Raw genomic sequence first — 23451 nt, 5'->3', positions numbered from 1 at the left:
TGAATTGATTAAAGGTAGCGCTTGAGCGAATTATAAAGATTTCATATTGAATTAATTTTTTTTATGTAAATACACATATGTATGTAGGCGTATGAACATATAAGCGTACATACATACTCACGTATTTTCTATACGATCCAATGTACAGTATCCGTCATATCTATAGCACCCCCATTACAAAGTGATATTATTTGTCACTTATGTTTATTTATTTATTTTTAAGAATTTTCAATTAAAATACAGTTCACGCTATAACAAAACCCAAGCTTAATTGGTAGAAAACTACAAAAAATGCAACGATTTGCACCCAAATTTCAAACTTTTTTCTCAGAAGCGTTCGAATTTTTTGAGAGTACAGTTTTATAGCCATTTATATTTTAGTCTTATAATGTACAAGTTTCAAGAGCCTAAACATTACGGTTGATTTTCTAGAATTTCATTTGCCGCATTTGAGAATAAACACTATTTATTTCTATATGAAAGAAAATCGCAATGCTTTTGGCAAAACATCTAAAAATCAACAGTAACTTTTAGCTACTTAAAACTTGCATTGTTACATTAGAATTGATTAGAATTTATGGGCTATAAAATTGTATACGCAAAAAAATTCTAACATTTCTGAGAAAAAAGTTTGAAATTTGGGGGAAAATTTGTTGCACTTTTTTTAGTTTTCTACAAAGTTTTCAACTTGGGTTTTGTTGGAGCGTGAACTGTATTTTAATTGAAAATTCTTAAAAACAAATAAATACACCTAATTGGCAAAAGCGAAAGATTTTCCACAACTTAGAGGGATTTCAAGACAAATTTTAAACATACCAGCTACACTCAGAACAAATCACTTCCTTAAAACAAGAAAACAGTATCCTTATTTTAGAGTTACTGTTTTTTCCTTAATATTATGAAAAATTTACTCAATTTGAGAAGTTTTTCCTTAATTCAAAAATAGGGCGTCATTAATTTGAGGAAGTAAATTTACTCAATATATGTAAGTAATAATTTCCCCAATATAAGTAAACATTTTCTTAAATAATTTTGAATTTTGTCAGTGCTGTTAAGACAAAGTAAATTTCTTTCCTGGCAAATGTCGGCTGTGGCGTCGCGTGAAGACTACAGCTTCTGGTTCTGAGATGACAGGTTCGAGTCCGGTGGGGGGTGGTTAGAGTAAGGTAAGTCAATTATTTCAATTTAAATATAAATTACAAATAGTAAAATTAATTTAATATAGGGAAAAACCTAAATACTCAAGTACCATAAAAAATAAATTGGATAAATTTTTTTTAAATCAATTTAAAAATTACAATTATCAAAAAAAAAATTCCTACTCTGGGACTCGAACCTTGCATATCTCGACTAGCACGCCAGAGCTTTGCTCTGTCGGCCATTGCCACTGTTTGAACGCCATGAGCAAAACGACATACTTATTCCTTTCACGGGGGATGAAATGACAAGCAAATTTTTCCTAAAACTAAGGAATTGTGTTTTCCTTAAACTGAGTCAAATCGTTTACTCATATCAAGGCAGCCATGTCATTGGAGCCATTTCAAGGTAATATTTCCTTGAAATAATATACTTTTTCCCAGCATCAAGGAATGTTTTTTCTGAGTGTAGCTCAGCAACTATTGAAAGAGTTTTTTCTGTGTCAGGCAGAATTCTAGAAGAAAGACGTACACGATTGGTGAGAAAACCGTGATAAAATAATATTTTTAAACAAAAATATGAGATAATGTCATTTTAAAATTATTTAAATAAATATTGATGAGAATTCTTTTCTATGAAATTTGTAAAAAAAATTAATAGTGCGTTCATGCCAGCCAAGGCGTTTGGCCAAGCTTTTCTTACAAGCTTTATACATATGTATAAATAAAGTTTCAATTTGGAAAAAAAATGTCGGTGAAGAAGCGTGCGCGAGCGTGCGTGATTAAAAAACTAGGCGTCGTGAGCGTGATTGAAAAAAATATAACAGAACGTGAATGTGCGTGTTTTACAAAACCATCAACGTGAGCATGCGTGAACGTGAGCCAAAATCACTCTTTCGGCAAGAAGACAAATTTTGGAAGGTGCCCCAAACCCTATCTCGGAAACAATTTTTTTTTACCACTCTAATGTATGTACATGGGTACATATGTATGCACATATACACATTTGTATTTTTGATTAGTTATGCATGTGGTGTTAATATGGTTGATTAAATTACATGTATTTATGTACATACATAGTATACATAATAATGTAGATAAACAGGATTTCAACAAAGTAAGATCTAAAACTGCGAGTAATAACTCACTTCACCAATAAAATAGCTATCGAAACACTTACAAGAATAAAAATCGAGGGGTCAATTGTCATCTCGCTTTACAAATGACTGTCGAAAAAATTGCAAAAAAAAGCGTGAAAATTCAAGATTGACATATAGGAATTAAATCAATATCACAATATCCTGGAATTCATTGTCCCAATGCGGAAAAATTTTTACCTACAAAGGGTGACAAGCCATAGAGTTTGGGGTGGAATTGGCATTCATTTCCGAAAATATAAACGCTTCTGGACACATTGACAACATAGAAGACCATTTGGAGCCCTCAACGGCTGTTTCTCTCGACAATTAAAAAAGGCAATCTTAGTCGCGTGGAGAAATTAAATAACGGTTTAATACCGCCAAACTCTTATAAACTTGATGGCGGCGAGGATATCAGCTGTTTTAAGGCCCCTTCTTCAACCGATCATGACTAATCCATAAAAGCTTTCGATATGCTGGTCACGTTTTAACTCCGCGCTTGCAAAGATTCAAAGAATAACCTAAAGAGTTCAACCTTGAGATTTCAAAAAATCCAAGTAATTTTTGTGGCAACATCTTATTCAATAATAAGTATAGACATTTATTTCACGCATCTCCGGTAGTTTTGGGAATTTGAGTTATGTGTTAGACTGAACCTTATTCTCGTTATGAAGCTTATTAAATGTATGGTGAAGTATCCAAAAAGGTGAATTTTTATTTACATCTCTATTGCTTGTTACATTTTTCGACGAAAACGTGCGCAAGTACCGCTATATGGTAAGCCGGGGTGTATTAATTTTGAGTAAATTGGCATCCTTAAATTTCGAAATATGGAAGTTTCAAGCATTTCTTAAATTTACCGTTATATGAAGAGCGGCCGTAATTTTAGTCCGATTTCAATAATTTTCAACGTGGCAAACACAATAACCATACCGAGTTTGGTATAAATTGGTAGAACGGTTACCGAGATACATATATGTGATCATAAGTGGGCGGTGCCACGCCCATTTTCCAAAATTTTATCATAAACGTATTTCTTGGTAAAGAATAGTTGCAAGCATCAATTTTGAATAAATTAGCTTTAATATTTAATGATTTATCGAAGATTTCGTATTTCTCCAAATTACCGTTATATGGGAAGTGGGCGTGTTTATTGTCCGATTTTAAAAATTTACGGCCATTTGGTATGCTGTATTAATGCGAACTGTGCCAAGTTTGGAAGAAATTGGTGCAGCGATTACCAAGATATACACATTTAACCATAAGTGGGCGTGGCTACGCCCATTTTCTAAAAATTTATAATATTCTTATTTTTAGTCTAAATATTATTGCAAATATTAATTGCGTGGTTATTGTCCGTTTTTGCCCATTTTCAATACCATCCGTCCTTCGCCCGAAAGAAGTGCACGTACCAAGTTTCGTTAAGATATCTCAATTTTTACTCGAGTTATCGTGTGCACAGACGGACGGACGGACAGACAGTCACCGCTTAATCGATTTCCCTTTTCATTCTGATCATTTATGTATACATTTGTCTATATCTATCTCGATTCGTTTTGCCTGTTACAAACAACCGTTATGTGAACAAAGTTATAATCCCTTGTGCACAAGTGCGCTCGGGTATAAAAAAATATACATACATACTATGGAAGGTAAAAGTAACAACGTATGTAGCGTATACGCCCCGTAGCACCATACAAAATCAGCTAACACGTTTACTCGCACGCGTTAACCTAAGTCATATTATTTAAAAGTAAATAGATAATTAAACATTGGCGTGGAGATTTTTACAAAGTATTCATTATGCACACATGTTCATATATATTATTTTCTTCAAGTACATACATATATAACGATTTTAGAATGAATTTCGAGTGCCAATAAAAATTCTAAAAATGGAATTTTAGCTTCTCAAATCATAGTCATCTTTTACTCAGTGTAATTTTTTTCATTTGGTGGCACACTCGTTTTATTACACTAGATTCCTTCGTTTTGGCAATAAGAACATTTTCACCGTTTAATTTTGACATTTTGAAGTATCTTAAATTATTAAAATTAAAAAATCGTAAAATTTCAAAAAGTACAAAATAGCTGCGACAGATATTCTGCATGTTGCATTTTTTTTTATTTGATTGCACACTCTTGAAACTTCACAGATATGTTGTATTTGATGGCTCTAGTATGAAAATTCGATTTGAGAACTTTCCAAAGTAATTAAAAAAACAATTATGATATTTTCGAGTGACAATGAAAAAATTGTAATGTCGGTACTTTTTCGCCTAAATAAACATTTTAAGGCTAAAATTGTTCAAATACTTGATATATTTTTATTGTACATACTTGTTACCGGAAGTCCATTGATTGAAATGTATGCAAAAGAATGCTTTAGCGTTTTTTTTTCTGGCGAGAGAAGGAAGTGACTAAAAAAACTCATGCGATTCGCTTATATGTACTTCAATAGACCAAATGGAGATATTTCCAATTAAATTTATGTTTTTTTATTATAAGATGAAAATTGCAGTTAACTTGCTAGCAAATTTTAACATTTAACAGAACTTATGTGAGCATTTAAATTTATTATTTATTTATTAAATAGTGTTTCATAGAGACGGTAAGGTTCTTCAAAATACTATTTAACAAGTTAATTTTAATAGCCCGTATTTACATATGCACGTAAATATTATGAAAATGTGTACTACATGTGCAGATAGATGCCTGTATAACAGAATACAGCGTCCAATTCACACACTTTAGGAAAATTACGTGTACCATTGAGCAACAAAAGTGAAATTGCATAAATGAAAAGAAGAGTACGAACGTTAAATAAGTGAAAACCAAAAGTGTGCCAAATTTAGCATTTGAAAGCTAAACGAAAGCACTTACAATATATATAGTATAAAAATGTTCTTATAAGTAGTGTAAGACTTATACACATGTACATAAACATACATATGTATGTACATATTTATTTATTTCGAGTCTATGATTTATACAATCTCACAGACTAGAACAAACATTTTTTTTTATTAAAAATTTAGAATAAAGTGTATGTAATGTTTTCTAAAATTCTATGTTCTCATTATTTATTGCCTTTACACAAAGCATTGAAATCATTCATTACCCTAATGACTGGTTGATTTAGAGCATAGTTGATTTTACAAAAGTCAATAATAAACAAATCTTGTTGACGTAGCATTCTCATCAGAGCGTCGAGTTTAATGAGTTGTAAAAGGCTTATAAGTTTGCACCCGAAATATATGGAGGAGAAGGGTGTTCAAACGTTATTTGGGCAAGTCCAAATTTATGGTAATTCTATGGTTTACACTGAATAAGAGTAACTGTCCGCCCTTGACTTTAAACAACGTACAAATACCACAAAGCAATCATGTCACTTACCTAGGGGTCCACCTGGACAGGCGACTTACTTGGCGAAACCACATAGTGGCTAAAAGGACTCATCTCAAGCTGAAGGCTAATTCTCTCCACTGGCTTATTAACTCTCGCTCACCCCTGAGTCTGGAGTATAAAGTGCCTATTTACAATACAGTTTTAAAACCGATATGGACCTATGGATGTGAGTTATGGGGAAACGCGAGCAGCAGCAACATCGAAATCCTTCGTCGTGCGCAATCTAAAATCCTTCGAACAATCACCGGAGCACCTTGGTATATGCGAAATGAGAACATTCACCGCGACTTGAGAATACCAGAAGTACGAACCGAAATAGAACAACGGAAGACGAAATATGTATCGAAGCTTTTAGCGCACCCAAATCATTTAGCAAGATCTTTATTGCGTGTCAACAGGACCTCAAGACTACGTAGGAATGACTTACCAGCCCAGTCGTAATCTTTTCTTAGGGCCAGTTAAGAAAATACTCATCCCAACTAGGGGATGTAAATTAAGTGAATAGATTAAGATTCGAAAACTTATTGTTAGGCTCTTAGGCAGGGCAGATTCAATAAATAAAAACAAATTTAAAAAAAAAAAAAAAAAAATTCTATGGTAATTTCTATGGTAAATTTCATATGTAGGATTCCAAACTAGAGAGGCATATTCAAGTTTAGACCTAACAAAGGTGGAATATAAAATATTTCTTGTATATGGGTCTTTGAATTGATCCCTATTACGCTTGATGAATGCGAGAGAAGCGAACGCCTTAGGAATAATTAGCCTCGATGCTCTTCTTCTTATTTGGCGCTGTAACCGCCTAAGCGAGTTTGGCCGAGTTCAACAAAGCACGCCAGTCGTTTCTTTTCTGTGCCAACTGGCGCCAATTGGGAAAGCCAAGTGAAGCCAAGTCCTTCTCCACCTGGTCTTTCCATCTCAGTGGGGGCCTCCCTCCTCCTCTGCATTCGAACGACATGACCAAGCCAGCGGAGCCGCTGTATTTTAATTCGCTGCACTATGTCCATATCGTTGTAAAGCTCATTTAGCTCATCGTTTCATCGTTTGCGGTACTCGCCGTCGCCAACGCGTAAAGACCCGTAAATCTTCCGCAAAATCTTTCTCTCGAACACTCCAAGAGCCGCCTCATCGGATGTTGTCATTGTCCATGCTTCTGCGCCATATACCAGCACGGGCATGATGAGTGACTTATAGAGCATGGTTTTCGTACGTCGAGAGAGGACTTTACTCCTGAATTGCCTACTCAGTCCAAAGCACTTGTTGGCAAGAGTGATTCTGCGTTCGATTTCAATGCTGACATAATTATCGGTGTTAATGCTGGTTCCCAAGTAAACGAATTTCTCTACTTTCTCGAAATTGTAACTGTCAACAGTGATGTGGGTGCCAAGGCGCGAATGTGCAGACTGTTTGTTAGATGACAGGAGATAATTCGTCTTGTCCTCGTTTACCACCAGACTCATTCGCTTTACTTCCTTATCCAACTTGGAAAAGGCAGAACAGACTTCGCGGTTTTTGATGCCGATGATATCGATGTCATCGGCACAAGCCAGCAATTGCACGCTCTTGTAGTAAATTGTTCCTGAGGGGTTTAGTTCTGCAACTCTTATTATCTTCTCCAACATCAGATTAAAGAAGTCACATGAAAGAGAGTCGCCCTGTATGAAGCCCCGTTTGGTGGCGAACGGGTCGGATAGGTTTTCCCCGATTCTGATGGAGCTGGTGGTATTGTTCAACGTCAGTTTAAACAGCCGTATCAAATTCAGACATAGCGCGTATAGGCAACTCCTTTTGGTGCTGTCGAAAGCGGCTTTAAAGTCGACAAATAGGTGGTGAGTGTCGATTCTTTTTTTCGCGGGTCTTTTCCAAGATTTGGCGTATATGGTGGATTTCCCAGGCCTAAAGCCACACTGATTAGCCTCAATGATTACGTCATAAATTAGACTAAAATACACGACTCGACAACATTGGCATTGCCTACTGTTGCAATTAGGAATGTCGGAAAAGCATCGATTTTTTTTTTTTAAATGACATCTCTAGCACAGCAAAGAGACATTTCAGTTTTTCAATTATACAAAAAATTCCGTTAGAAACATAATTAGCTCTATTACAGAATTAATTTGAAATTTTGTACACTTAGTTAATAACATATTTTGCTGTTGAATAATATCTGAAAAGTCCTATGTAAATCGATGCATCGATGTATGCTCTTCGATATATCGAAAAATATCGATGTACATTTCGGTATATTGAATCAAAGAATTATATCGATTTATTTTTGCCACAGGCATCCATAGCTGAAATAAGTAGATGACGAAAATTGTCGAAAACTCTCCAGTGCTGCCAAGTTTTCCCATTTTAATACACTAGTCGAATAAAACTTTTAGGCAATGCCATGTACATACTTTTCGATACGACTAGACTTTCGAAAAATGACTATTTAACTGTTCAACAAATGTGAAAGATGACCACCTCTGAGATACCACCTTTCCTGTAAAAAAAAAAAGAATTATAGAAATCGGTTAACGTGGCTAAAAGTTATGCGGTAACAACCATTAAAATAATATTCCGACGAATTGACAACCTCCTCCTTTTTTTGAAGTCGGTTAAAAACAGTTTAGTCAGTGACAATGAGCGTCCAGCTAAAAGCCCATGTTTACAAGGGGATATTAATTGCTTAATGGCAAAAGAAAGTTTATTACTAATAACAGGTTCACAAAACAAAAAAGTTTCTGCTTATTGAACCAAAACTCTATATACGTATGTTATTCGACATCCTGAATGAGAACCCGCGAGGTCTGTTAGCCTCCATCACATCAGGTTCGAGGTCATTTGACATTATGGACATTATGGAAGCTTAGAAATAGGACGATCCTTGGAGATGTTACTTTTGTTGCCTGCTTTTAAAATAGGGGACACAGAGGTGATTTTACATTCATCCAGAAACTGATGTATCTTTAACGATAAATTGAATATAAACAGCAGTGGTGCGGAAATGGAGGAGCAGAAGTGTTATTGTACGTGGGCTGACCACTCAAAGGATACTCATTCACAAAATTTGAAAAAAAACCTGCTAACATATTCGCTTTATTATTACTTGATGATGACTGCTTCCCTTCATACTGCATGGACATTGGCTGCAGCCCATTGACTACGGTTAATTCCGTAATAGATAAAAAGTCAAAACAAAAGCTTAATTAAAAAAATACACAAACAAACAAAAACACAAAACATAACTAGCCATTGAACATAATTTCTGCCACATTTAAATATGTATGTATATACAGATATTTTAATAAAATGACTATGCAAATTTCTGCACACACGCATTCACATTAGAATACTGCAAACCTAGTATTTATGTATTTGTTTTTATATTTTTAATAGGTATTATCTATTGGCGTCATGCAGTCTACCTAACCAGCTGCAGAGCAAAACACGTCGCTATTGCCCCAATTACCTAGCTTTGCCCCCATAACATAAAAACACACAGCGCGATTTCTCGTGAATGTCAATGAACGTGGTTGCGTGAAATATCCATATTTGACTATTGTTTGTAGGTGTGAATTCTCAAATATGCATACATACATACATATGTGGTGGCTAATATACCAGCTTTGTTTTGCCCAATGTAATCGCGGGTTTTGAAAGGAGAATTACTTATATTTAAACGCCTTTAAAGTTACTACAAAAAAAAGGCCCAAGCAAAAACCGAGAGTCATATTTTGATAACTGCTTTTTTATGACAAATCTAAATAATTTATATTGAGAAGAAGAATTATATTGGTTTGATCCGCATCCGAAGTTCAAAAGAAATTTCACCTACTCAGAATTTGTAGATTAAGTGTAAAAAAATTGATTAACATGCAAAAATATAATTATTTTTATTTAATTAAAGGAAATTAAATTCGGTTAACCCTCATTTGACGTTCGGGTGAAATTTCACCCATTTTGAATTTCATGATTAAGTAACTTCTATATATTTTTTTTTCAAAAGCAAAGGTATTTTTCATAGGTCACCCAAAAAATCGTTGGTATAAAAAATTTGATACTATTGAAGTCTGCTGAAAAGACACACAGTTTCCCGAAGTAAAAATATTGATTTTCATGAATTCAATACCATTTCTACGAAAAAAATATTTTTGCACATATAAAATATTTTTTTACTTCAAAAGAGCATATTTTTTTCGGTGTAAATAATCCTTCCGACCTGACTTTTTTTTGGACCACCCTAGTACGCATATGCAATATGTACCCACTAGAACTTGAAGGGAGATCTCCCTATGTGAGGAATAAAAGAGTACTCCCCTTAACCTGATTTCTGAGCAATAAGGGAGATTTGTCGGTTTTGTACTCCTTTGTTACTCGTTTAGGAATCAAATAGGAGATCTCCTAAGCGAGCGACGAAATAATACTCCCTGAGGCATGATTTGGGACCAATAAACGAGAATTGCCAGTTTTGTCCTCCTGTATTGCTCGCTTAGGAGCGTAATGAGAGATCTCCTAAGCGATCAATTAAAGAATGCTCCCTGAGGCATGATTTGGGAGCAATAAACGAGATTTGTCGGTTTTGTACTCCGTTATTACTCGTTTAGGAGCAAAAAGTGATGTCTCCTAAGCGAGAAATCCAAGAGTATTCTTTTTGATTGATAGGAGAGCAATACGCACCTCGTTCAAAAGAAATTTTGTGTTTTCGGAAAAATGTATCATATATTAAGTATTGTATTCCTTATAAATATACCGTTAAATACTTTTCAGATTGCGCAAATTAGTGTCAGCATTTAAGTGTGACCCCCGGGTTTAAACATCGCATGGGTAACAAAGTTGTCAGATAAGCAAAGCCACCTTCACAACTTCCCCGCTTGGTGGATTCCTGAACGGGCAAGCATCCTTGACACCCAGGAAATCATATACGAGTACATACTTATATGTGCATATAGGTGCATATAATTCAAATCTTATCTTACCGTTTTGTTATTATTATGTTTTACTTTCATATGATTTCTCTGCACTATAATTCTAAAATTACGCAATTATGTAAGACGTATCATTTATGTTTTATCTGATCTCGTACTTATATCTGTTAAGATCTTGTAATATTGCACAAATGCACGTGATTAAAAAGTTAAATAAAAAAATTTAATAAATAGCAAAATCTATTTGGCTAATGTTAAATGTTCGTTATCATTGCTCTCTTATTACTCCTACGGGAGGCTTTCGGGATGCCTCTAATGGGAGCACTCCTTTATTGCTCGTTCGGGAGGAATATGGGATGTTTTCTATGTGCACTCCCTTGTTGTCTTTTTGGGAGGTTTCTGGGAGGTAACTATGGGAGTACTCCCGTATTGCTCCATTAGGAGGTTAGTGGGATGATAATTCTGTGTGTGCTCCCCGATTGCTCGTTTAGAAGGTAAAAGGGATTACTCCCCCTCCTAGGACATCCAATGTTAAAGGGAGTATACAAAATTACATGCTTATACACAGAAGCATAGGGAGCAATGGAGAGTATTCGTATACTCCCAAGGGAGTACTCACCGAGCAATCGTACGATGCTCCCAAGTTCTACTGGGTATGTACAAATTTGTATATACACTCTAAAAAGTGCATGTAAAACTACTACTGAAAAGTGTTTATTTTTCAACCAGAATCTGTTCAAGTATACGCACAAGATGTTCAAGATTTGATTTTGAGCATGAGTTGTTTAAAATATACACATGAAATGTTTAAAATTACAAACATTTTGAAAGTAAAAATATATTTTTTACAAATAATAAATACTAAGTGCCAGGGGCGCACGCAGGAATATATTTTTGGGGGTAAGGATTTATACTTCTAAATATATATCGTCAGAAAATACTGAAAATTCGCTCTTTAAAATACATTTATGCAAGTTTTATGTACAGTATGAAATAAATAAATAAACTTTTTAAAGTTTCATAAATTGCATTTTATTTACATAAAATTTACAAAGAACTCAGACATTTTCAACCGGCTTCAAAAAAGGGCAGGTTATCAATTCTTCGGAGTATTTTTACTTCTTTTATTTATTCCACCGCATAACTTTGCACCGCGTGAACCGATTCCAATAATTATTTTTTTTACCGGAAAGATGGTACCTTAAGGGTCGTCTCGTAATTTGGTTTAGATCCGATCATTAAATCATGAAAAAATTAACGGTTAAAGATGCACTCAACTTTCAAAAGTAATACAAATTTTTACAAAAGAATTTTAATATAAATAAATTAAATAATTTCACGAAATTTTTACACTTTTCATTAATTTTCGTCGATTTCTGGTTTCTCATTTTTTAATAATTCGAATAACGAAAATTTAACTGAAATTGTATTTTTATCACGTAGCTCATTTTGGTGGAACGAATTCGAAGTTAGCAAATTAAATCTTCGAATGCTTATTAAGTACATATTAGTGGTAAACTTTTATAGGCTGTAAAGTGTAAAAAGCAACAGTAAGTGAGTATGCATTGCATATTTTTAGGACAATGTTTTCATTCGCAGTTAAACTTTAAAGAGCTCTCAAGAAAAAATGACAAATTCTTACAAAATGACGCACAAGAAATGGAAAAGAAAATTTTTTCTTTCAAAATTTCTTATATCATAATAAATTTAGCCCCAAAACCCACCCCTTGTGTGCGCTACGTGACAAATTTGATATGTAAAAGTAAACAGACATTGTTTAATTTTGCACACACTAGGAGAGGAAACTGGTTACCTCTCTTTATATGCGTAAATTTAAACGAACATTTTTTAGAGGAAATTATAAACATTTTATGTGTAAACTGTGAAAATGTGAACAATAAATGTTTAAAACTCAAAAAACAAATTTGAAATTTGTTCTACGCCACACATATGATGAGTAAAAGTAAGCAAGCAGTGTTTAAATTTGCATTCATTAAGAGAGGAAACTGGTTACCTATCTTAATATGCGCAAATTTAAACAAAAATTTTTTAGAGTGTATACCATTATGTGTGTAAATATGTACATTGTGTATATGTATGTACGGTGACCACATTTGTGGGAGTGAAATACGGGACAAAAAATAATTTTTCTAATTTTTTCCACAAAACCTTGTGGAAAACATAGATTTATTAGTCTGAAACAACATCCTTGTGGAAAACTTAGATTTATTAGTCTGAAACAGCATCCTTATTATTATTAGCACTCATACATTAATATTCTGTAGTAAAATAATAAAAAATTAGGATATTTTTAGATAGCTTCGTACTTTGCGCTCAAGATTTTTGCCCCGAATTTTTAGAAATGACCCTAGGCAGTGAAGGCTATGTACTTTAGAAACACGAGTGCTATCTATTAAATGCACTTTTTTCTCACTCGGATTTCAGCCAAGTACAATGCAGTGAACAGGATCTGAAACGAACCGAATAGGAGAGCGGACCCTTGAAGTCATCCACTTCCCTTCTTTGTTGGGAGTTTCTCATATTGAAGATACAATCCCTTGGAAATAGTTTTTTTTGTGTAGTTTCGCTCAATAAGTATATTGTCTCTTCAGAAAATTGCCTCCAAGCCAAAGCAGATTGGACAGGAAATAGCACCAGTGTATGTGTTCCTCGACTCGAATCACAACCATTCGGATTTAAATAGAATATCTGCTTATGGGGAAAATTACGATCATATATGCACCACCATCACTTAAAACTGGTTCATATGTAGGCATTTGATTTTATGTGCTGTTTAAGGCGTAAAAGTACCGCACATTGAATACGGGACCAATACCGGACATTAATAGAAATAAATAGAGAACATTTGGAGGACCCGTAAACAATAAATAAATTACCAGGACAATTAACGAAAAGAGAGGACTGTCCCGTATAATACAGAACGGATGGTCACCATATATACAGTGGTCGAAATAATTATAGCCGCCTCACATTTTGACAAGTTTTAACATATTATTTTTGTTGTTATTTAATTGTGGTTATTTTTTTTTTATAAAAATATAGTTCATTCTTTAAAAAAACCCGTGTAAATCCAAACTTTTAAACTTTGTGCAATATTTAAAAACATCAACAAACTTTAGTAAAAATTTCGAACTTTTTTATTTAGATTTCCTAGAAATATTCGGAGTAAGCAGCTTTGTAGCCCATTGAATTCTAGCAGAATAAACTACAATTTTCAAATGGCTAAAAATTACGGTTACGAAACAACGTTATTTTGAGCCATTTGAAACTTGTACTTTGTTCTACTAGAATTCAATGGGCTACAAAACTGCATACTCGGAATCTTTCTAGGAAATCTAATTAAAAAAGTTAGAAATTTTTACTAAAGTTTGTTGATTTTTTTTTTTTTTAAATATTGCACAAAGCTTGAAACTTGGATTTACACGGGCTTTGTTAAAGAATGAACTACATTTTTATTAAAAAAAAATAACTCAAATTAAATAACAACAAAAATAGTATGTTAAAGCTTGTCAAAATGTGGTGCGACTATAATTATTTCGACCACTGTATATGTATGCATGTACATATGTATGTATATTTATTTAATTTTTATTTTTTGCCTGCTTCTTGACATTTTGTTGGCAAAAAGTCAATGCGTACATGTGTGTATATAAAAATGCGTTCTTGAACCGACTCAAGGTGAGAATTTTTAGAGAATCGAGTGTAAGAGAAAAGCTAATGCAAAGGCAACTGAATATACAAAGGGAAAGGTCGCTGAAACGCTTATAAAAGACAAGCTGCAAGCAGGCGTGTTATAAAACAACAACCCCCAGCAAGTATTAAACGACAGGAAAACAATATAGTGAAATGAACTTTGAACGTTAAACATGTTTATAAGTATGTATATGCATTTATTTATATGCATACATACATATGTATGTAGGTAGTGACATATGGGGAGTTTTACATCAAATGTCCCAGGCGCGCTCAGCCGTTCAAAACGCTTTATAATTGCGAAAAATAAAAACAAAAACATTTTTTATTAATGAATTCCATGTAAAAAAAATCCTCGTCATTCGATTGAGAAGACTTAAAACAAAATTAAAAATTACCATCATTGAGAAAAATTACAAATAAATTTTCTTTTCGAATTTTCACCGTGAAAATGGGAAAGTTTTTGAAAACGAACAACACCATCGGATAGGCTGTCCAAATATCTACAAAAATTATATTTGGTGAATTTGTTTTCCCATATTCTGTCTGCTTCTTTGCTAGTCGAAAAGTGGCTCGTTTCGCAACGCTGAGAGCGCCTGGGACATTTTTAGGGTTATGACTTTTTTTATTTTTTTATTTGCCTATATGTAGCTTCGAAAAAACAGTTTAATATTGTGCAGACTTAAAAACCTCCTGCGAACAAGGACGTTAAAAATTGTATGGAATACATAAAAATTATTCCAGTACAAAATTGTTTGTGAAAAATTATAGTTTTTTGCGATTGATTGAGTTAAAAAAAAAAAACTATAATATCACCGGTTTTTTGGTGGAATATCAGATTTGCCAAAGCGTTAATAAGAAGGCACTAGTTTTTTCTCTGCAGTATTTGACCACTTAAAGGATAAAATGCCGTTTGGATAATCCATGTCTACCAATTATTCAGTGTTGCCATTTTGGTGCTTCTGGAGCTAGATTTAGCTCTTTATTTTGCTATTTAGCTCCGAAAATCGGGTTTTAGCTCCTAGTTCTTTTTTAACTCTTTTCAAATTTATGTAGCGCATTTTTAGCTCCAGAAAGTTTTAGTTGTATTTAATATATATAAGCCAAAACTTAAGCGTTGATAAAATGGAAAATTTCGAGATGCAGTGTATCCACCATAAACTCTTGGATCTAGGTTAAAAAATTCAAAAACTAATTAGAAGAAAATCCTTTTTCTGATAGCGCGGATTTTGTTTTATCTTACTAATTTTATCTTTGAGGAGAGCCATTTTACTTTCCAGAAAAGTTTTTTCGAAAAAATTATTTAATTCAAATATCTGAAATCACAAACTTTAACAGTTTGCAAAGTATTTTTAGTTCACTGTTATAATTGGCATAGCAACTAATTCGAAATATATTATTTTGGTTTTCAAAGATTTTTTTCAGCACTTAAACTTATAAAATTCGTTGTTTTTATTAAAATTGCCGAAAATGTAAAAACAACCTTACGTGAATAAATGCTCAACCTTAACAAAAATATGTAGCTCTTCATTTTAGCTAATTTTTTCGACCGTTTTAGCTCCATACGAATTTTTTCTCTGGCAACACTGCAATTATTACGCAAAATGGGGGAGCCCAAAATTTGTACGTTAAAAACTATGGAAATATTTCGCAAACCAAAGCCTATCGAAACACCCAAAGGGTAAATACGGAATCAGCGAACCGAAATTGGTTTGGTGTAAATTACGAGATATTCTGCATATACTGTTTTGGATTCTGACATTTAAAATGTTATGGTTTTTGTAAAGTTTTGGTTATAAAAACAGTTTATTTTAAATTAACCATGCAATATAATAATATGAAGATCGATAGTAAACTATTATATTTGATCGAAAAAACTCAAATTCTAACCGTTATTTTTTTGGAAAAAATATAAGTCCAATTTTATTTGTTATTTTGGATTGGAAAAGTAAGAAATCAGTTATTAATTTTTATTGTTGATCGAAAGTTAAAGGTTAATTTTTATTTTTGTTCGAAAAAAAATTTTAGCAGTTATTTATTTTTGACAGAAAATTAAGGTCAAATTTTAACTCTTTTATCAAAAACATCATCGACTTGTTTGACAAAAGGCATACAGTTACGATCCCAGGTAAAATTTCTTAAAATTTATCTATTAGACACACAGGGCGCTGCTAATTTTGGTGCCCTAGAAAAGAAACAAAAGGTGATGGAACCTTCCACCCAGGCTTAAATTAAACCTAGAACTCTCGACTACTACAAAAGTGGAGTGTTGCGGTTTTCTGCCATATAAAAATAAATAGTGTTTACTCGGAAGCAAATGCGACAAAAAAATTCTAAAAAATCAACTGTAATCTGTAGCGACTTGATACTTGCACAAAACTGCATACTCGTAAATTTTCTAGAAAATCTGAATACAAATTTGAAAATTTTCATAAAAGTTTTTTTTTTTAATTTTTGTGAACTTTATATGAAGTGCGAAGCTTTGATATATATGGTTTATATTATAGAATTAACAATAGTTTTATAAATAACTAATGAAAAAAAGTGTTCATTCAAATAATTAATAATAATAATAGATTGGCGCTTACACATATGTTAGTGTTTGGCCGAGCTTCTCCTCCGATTTGTGGCGTGCGCCTTGATGTTGTCACACAAAGCGGAGGGACCTACAGTTTTACGCCGACTCCGAACGGCGATTGTATTTTTATGAGAAGCTGTTTTTCATGGCAGAAATACACTCGGAGGTTTGCCATTGCCTGCCGAGGGACGACCGCTGTTAAGAAAAAACCTTTTTTCTATATTTTTGCGATGTTGCTTTGACCAGGGTTTGAACCCAGGCATTGTGGAGTGGAAGCGCGCACTGCTTACCACTACACCACAGCGGCCGACAAATAATTGTGAATATTATATTAGAACAAGGTGTACACTTTCATTTGTCGCTTAGTGTATATCGTCACCTGAAATGCAATAAGACGTAACAAACACCATCATTTAAAAGCAAAAAGTAGTAACTACTTAGTAAAAAATTCAAAATTCACATTTTGATCTGTATTATGGATTTCATCGTATTACAACTCCTCACATCATTTTATGAAAAAAAAATTAATAAATATTAGTCACGACTTTTTCCATTTCATGTACGATGTTACGTCTTTTTGCAATTCAGGTGACGATATGTGTGTAGACTGGTGCGACTGTTATTATTAGTTCTTAGCTCGTCTCACCAAAGTTTCGTCAGTATACAATTTTAATCACGCACCTCTACAAAAAATAATGCTTTTAAGGTCGTACCTTAAGCCGAAGAATATAAAGAGCAAAGAAGGGCTAAAACAAACTCATTAAATGTATTCATATGCATACATACATATTGTATATTGTCAATAGGTCACGTAATGCTCACTGAAAATTTGCCACCGCCAAATGGGTACGAAAAAGATTTCCTCCATAAAATAAATGAATACAAAGTAGATTAAGCAAATATTAAGGCAAATATGAGTACAACCGAAGTATGCACATGTTTACATAAGCAAGGTACTTTTTCAGGCAACAACAAGTAAGAGCAGCGCTGTCTTCGGCTATGCCGAAGGCTTCATACCTTTCATGAGCAGCTGAAAATTTTACTTTAACATATTAGTGCATTTGAATAAATTTATATATTCACAGCAGGCATAGATAGAGGAGATACATATATAAAAAATCATATCTAAACAATCAGAGGTATGGAAGATTTACCTTATATAGCACCAATCTAAGTGATTTCCACTGCTGTGTGATCGGTACGTAAACCGGTAACACAAATTAATGGGCTAATGTAGCTTCCTACATAAATGAGATACATATATCGCAAAAACTGGTATCTGAACAATCAGCGGTACAAGAGATTAAGATTATACAGCATAGATTTTGACAATTTTCTCAGTAGACTTTTTATAATTATTTAAAAAATAGCTTACGAAATTTATCGGTTTTAGCTGTCAAATAAAGGAGATTTACAGTAAAACCCCATATCTGAACAATCAGTTGTATGGGGGCAATAAACAGGTTATAGTGACCCGATCTTTGTTAATTTTACTGTAAACTTTCTGTTGATAATGAGTGAAAATAGTGCGAAATTTCATGTTTCTAGCTGCATAGATGGAGTAGTTATAACAAAAAATCTCATATCTGAACAATCAGATGTATGGGAGCTATATGTAAAATTGCCCGATCTTTGTTATTTTCACTGTAAGTATTCTGTTAATAATGAGTGAAAACGGTGCGAATTTTGATGTTCCTAGCTGCATAAATGAAGAAGTTATGGCAAAAAATCTCATATCTGAACAATCAGTTGTATGGTGGATATAGGTTGTAGCGACCCGATCTTCGCCATTTTCATTGAAAGTATTATTTTGATAATAAGTGACAACAGTGCAAAATTTCATGTGTCTAGCTAATTAAATGGAGGAGTTATAACGAAAAATCGTATATCTGAACAATCAGTTGTATGAGAGCTATAGGTTATAGTGACCCGATCTTTGATATTTTTACTATGTTTTCTGTTGATAATGGGTGGAAGTATTGCAAAATTTCATGTTCCTAGCTGCATAAATGGAGAAGTTATAACGAAAAATCTCATATCTGAACAATCAGTTGTATGGGAGCTATATGTTATAGTGGTCCGATTCTTCCGGTTCCAACAAATGATTAATACATTATAAAAATACACCCACCTACCAAATTTGATCCGGATATATCGAAAACTGAGAGACTAAATTGCATACAAACAGACGGACAGACAGACAGACAGACGGACAGACGGACATGGCTAAATCGACTCAGCTCGTCGTTCTGATATTTTAAGTATACATTTTAATGGGTCTATCTCTTCTTATTCTGGTACTTACAAACATCGGACCAAAGTTATAATACCATTTCATGCTCATGAAAGGTATAAAAATTAAGAAAAATATTTATTGTGATTTTTCTTGGGAGCTGGATTCTAAGTTATACTATCATTATTATTTGTACACTGTAAGGACGGAAGCATTTTGCGATGAAGACGACGTCCAACTTCAGAAGATTCCTTGCTCTCGCTGAAATGTATTTTGTTTCAGTGGCGAAAGGTGAAAGAATTGAAGATTTTTTTTTTTTTTCAAAATCCAGCATCAAGATTCTGGGGTCTTTTCGCACAATTAATTTCAATAAATTTTTTTTTTACTTATTTATTAACTCAAATTATTCTCAGAAACGCTTTCAAAAATCGAATAGATCTTGTTGTACTTATGCAATTTTATTTTTTCTCAGTTGGGATAAAAGTAACAACTCATTTTTAGACTCTGCCTTACATATATAAATTCGTGGACTCAGCCGATAAAGCAACTTAAGATACTTGTATGGGAGGAAATATTCGCGAGTATGGTTCTAAGACATTTTAAAAACAAGCCCAGAACTACTTCGTCCATCTGCTGCAAAGGACAAATATTTTGCCAAAAATTATACCAACGCTGAAGATGATGAAGTCTGCAAACATAAGAACATGTGATCTTGCTGATAGTTAATTTGATTAGTTTAGGATATGTAGTTTATTATACGAGTGTAAGTTCCTTGAACGAATAAAATGTATTAATATCAGGATTTTTTTTTAACAATCATATCCCTTTATTGAACTTTTCTTTATTCCTATATCTCGGGAAATTGTTGACCGTGCTGAGCTTTTCCTTTTTTTCAGGTAAAAATAATGGGATGCATATATGTACGTACATTATACTGCATCACTCCCCATACAAAAAAAAATCGGTACTATTTTTCCACCGGAATTATAAAATCTATTATATTTTAAGACGTCCACCAAAATATTTCGAAAAAATATTAAGATTTAAGTTAGCTGGACCGATTTGAAAATACCTCCAAAAATGGAGTTTTTTATGAATTAAAATAGTTTCTTAAAGATCTTTTTTTAAAAAAATCCCCTCAAATGACAAAACGGTTTAAGCTTAAAATATTTGCATAAAAATAAAAAATTAAAAAAAAATTTAACGAAATCGTAATGATGAGATTTGTGATGCTGTTTTTTTTTTTAATTTTTCCAAAGATTGGTATAAGAAAAACTTGATCGAGAGAAAGGTAGGAGGAACGAACGTCATTCAAAGTGGAATTAAGATGTGTTGGTACTCGAAGAAAAAAGATGGGACACGAATGACGTTTTTTGGCCAGAAATAAAAACAGTGTGAAAATACCTTTCTACTGAGATCCCATAAGTCTAAATCAGAACATTTTTTGGCCCAGTTGTTCAAGTTTTTTGTAAATAATCTTTGAAAAAGTAAAAAAACAGCATCAAAAATCCGCTCCGATTCCGCTGAAAAGATTTTCAAATATTTTTATGCAGATTTTTTAAGATTAATCTAATTTGTCATCTGAGGGGACTTCTTGCAAAAAGTTCCTTAAGAAACTATTTTTATTCATAAAAATTTCATTTTTGGAGGTATTTTCAATTTGGTCCAGCTCACTTAAATCTTAATATTTTTACGAAATATTTCGGTGGACGTCTTAAAATATAATACATTTTGTAATCCCGGCGGAAAAACCGAAACTTTTTTTGGTGATGCAGTCTAATGTACATACATATACATATGAGGGTCTTCGGTAATAACGACACAAATCAAAATTCATCAAATAAAACAAGATTTCTACTGTTAAGTGTCTCATGCCTATAATCCTCATCTAATGCTTAGTATGTACTTAGTTTATTCAGTAAAAATAATTGTAAGTGTGAAACTTGACCTGTGTTAAGACTGCTCCACCATCCTGAATGGAGTGGCGCTACCGTAAACGAATGCCGCGAGTAGCTCCAATTCTTCGATTTTGATTGGCGGCAACTGGGCAACAAGCCCGATGTTGTTGTTCCGATTGTAGTTTAAGGGTAAAATCTTTTGAATGTGACTTCCAGAACCTTATGGTGATTCGACGCTGATTTCTAATCTGATCTCATTAGTTCCGAAGAAAAAAGTATCCAAAGCGGAAGTTTCGGGATTGCTGGTAGTTAAAAGGTTGGAGAGATATGTAGTTTTAGCACTATAGCTGTAGAATATTGTACCCATTCCCAATTGCCTTAACTGTATGTAGACGATTATTTGAATATTCGTGTACGCCCCAACCTTTGCCAGCTTCGGTCGCGGCATCAAATTGTTTAGTTCTATGATGGTAGTGTTGCTATTATAATGCTTTTCTTTTGCACATCACTGTATTTACTTTTTCAGATAATCATTTTGGGAACTTTGCACGCAGCCCGACGATCAGCTGATTCTTTCAGACGCCCGCAACAACAACGCCGGTGCGATGCGTATGCGAAAATGATGCAGAGTGGAATGAAGAGACAAGAAAAACGAAAAGAAGACCAAATGAAAAGGAACACAGAATGGAAAGTTTCACACATAAAAACCAAAACACTCAAATAATACGCGCTTACAACTTGTTTGCAGTTGCAGCGTTTCAAGGGAGTGTTTACAAACATACATACCAAATATACATAATTTACATATGCGCATATATATTTACTATTCACAAAGGAGCGTATCTACTGTGCACTGTGCAAATTTAGCATTAAACTTCAATTAATGGGTTTAAATTTTAAATACATTAATCTACTTACATTTTCTGGCTCCATCTTTTGGGAATGTCAGCCACTTTTCGATGCGCAGGATTTGTGGCTGATGACGTATGAATGCGTTCATTATTGTAGTTGTTAATTATCGTTGAACTTAAATTTTCCTTCCTGCACCCCGTTTTTGGTCGCTGCCAGTCACTGTATACTATCGATTTTGTTTACCACCCAGCCTTGTTATTATTTTTTCTAGGATTCTTGTTTATCTTAGCGTTTTCCTTTGATTTGGTTTTGAAATATTGTTATTTCATATAAGAATATAATCACTAGTCTATAATTCGGTTTGTAAAGATTGACTCCGCTTTTATATTTTTTGGATTTTTAATCAAAATCGAATTTTTACAACTGAAAGGTAAATAAAAAAACTAAACATTAGAGCAAAAAGAATCCATATTACGCTTGAATTTCAAATCGTGGAAATTTTCCCTGTTTGATGACGGCATATTTTTTATTGCTTTCTAGTTTCATCTATTGTTATGTACATATGTATTTTCTTTCGTTATTTTACTATTATGGGTTTTACTTTTTCCGTACTTAAAAGCAAACGTGTGAAGTTTTTTTCTTGCTATCCCTGACTGAAAATTGTATATTTTTTAATGTATTAGCATGATACGAATACTTGTACTATGATGTATTAGTAGCTATTTGTGTGATTTTAGGGGTTATGCTTCACCAGCAGATTTTCTCTGCTACATAAAGAGCGCTGAAGCGGGGTAACGTGGTCAATTGGCAGTGGCCGCATTACACAACTACAGCAAATTTTTCGTTTGATTAGCCAGGTCACACAGCTAGCCCTTTAGAAAACAGCAACAAATGTATATGAAACTAATGGTATTCCATAAGTTAAATAAATTAATCATCCAAATAAAAGAAGCAGCAAAAGCATTGAGCAAAATCGCGAACACATTTTCCTTTCAATCTTCAGATGACTATGATTTTATTCTACTGGCGTTTTGCACAACCATGTATGTACACACTTTTTATAATTTCACGACCGCGTTTATTGCGTAGCCTTTTTGTTTAAATTCACAGTATTTCCGCCACGTTTTCTATGTAAAAACAATTATATTTATTTTACAATGCAAACCTTGGAACGTTTTCAATTTTTGTGTGATTATTTTCGGTTCTTACTGAACTGATTCGTTTTTAGACTGATGATAAAATCGAAAAAATACGCACGGAACTCACTCATTGCAAGATTCCAAGGCGCATCAATTACAGGTGATAGCGATAGAAGCTATGCTTCTTCTTATGAGCACGCTTGTGTCAAATTATCGTCTGTTTTGCTATATTTACATATCTGCGTATACATACACATATACGTATATATATACCCTGCAAACAAATGCTCCCGAAATCTTTAAGAGTGTCGGAAATTTGTTACGATTCTTTTAGAAATCTGTAAAGAAAAACATATGAGGCGGTTGATAAGAACTAGTAAAGAAATTTCTGTACGATTTCTTAAAGAAAATTCTTAAAAAAATTGTGAAACCTTTCAGAAT

General features: G+C 33.4%; 1 protein-coding gene across 5 annotated transcripts in view; it reads right to left on the bottom strand.

Annotated features, from left to right (window-relative positions):
* The window catches only part of LOC118744202 (mitochondrial proton/calcium exchanger protein), a 30196-nt gene extending 7012 nt beyond the window's left edge, over positions 1-23184 (bottom strand). Inside the window, exons 1-3 of one of the 5 annotated variants that reach the window (XM_036477046.1) lie at positions 23081-23155; positions 22927-22998; positions 21938-22294 (exon numbers count right to left, since the gene is read on the bottom strand). In XM_036477046.1, the coding sequence (XP_036332939.1) occupies positions 21938-22019 (82 nt within the window). In that variant the 5' untranslated portion in view covers positions 22020-22294; positions 22927-22998; positions 23081-23155. Of the gene's footprint in view, positions 1-21937; positions 22295-22926 lie in introns of all 5 variants that reach the window. The other 4 variants (XM_036477044.1, XM_036477045.1, XM_036477047.1 and 1 more) reach the window with 4 other exon arrangements.
* Between the last annotated feature and the right edge of the window lie 267 nt (positions 23185-23451).

The sequence above is a fragment of the Rhagoletis pomonella genome, unplaced genomic scaffold (assembly GCF_013731165.1).
Source record: "Rhagoletis pomonella isolate Grant_MI unplaced genomic scaffold, Rhpom_1.0 Rhpom_scaffold_00008, whole genome shotgun sequence".
NCBI classification, from domain to species: domain Eukaryota; kingdom Metazoa; phylum Arthropoda; class Insecta; order Diptera; family Tephritidae; genus Rhagoletis; species Rhagoletis pomonella.
This window is presented reverse-complemented; position numbering and strand designations above follow the sequence as displayed.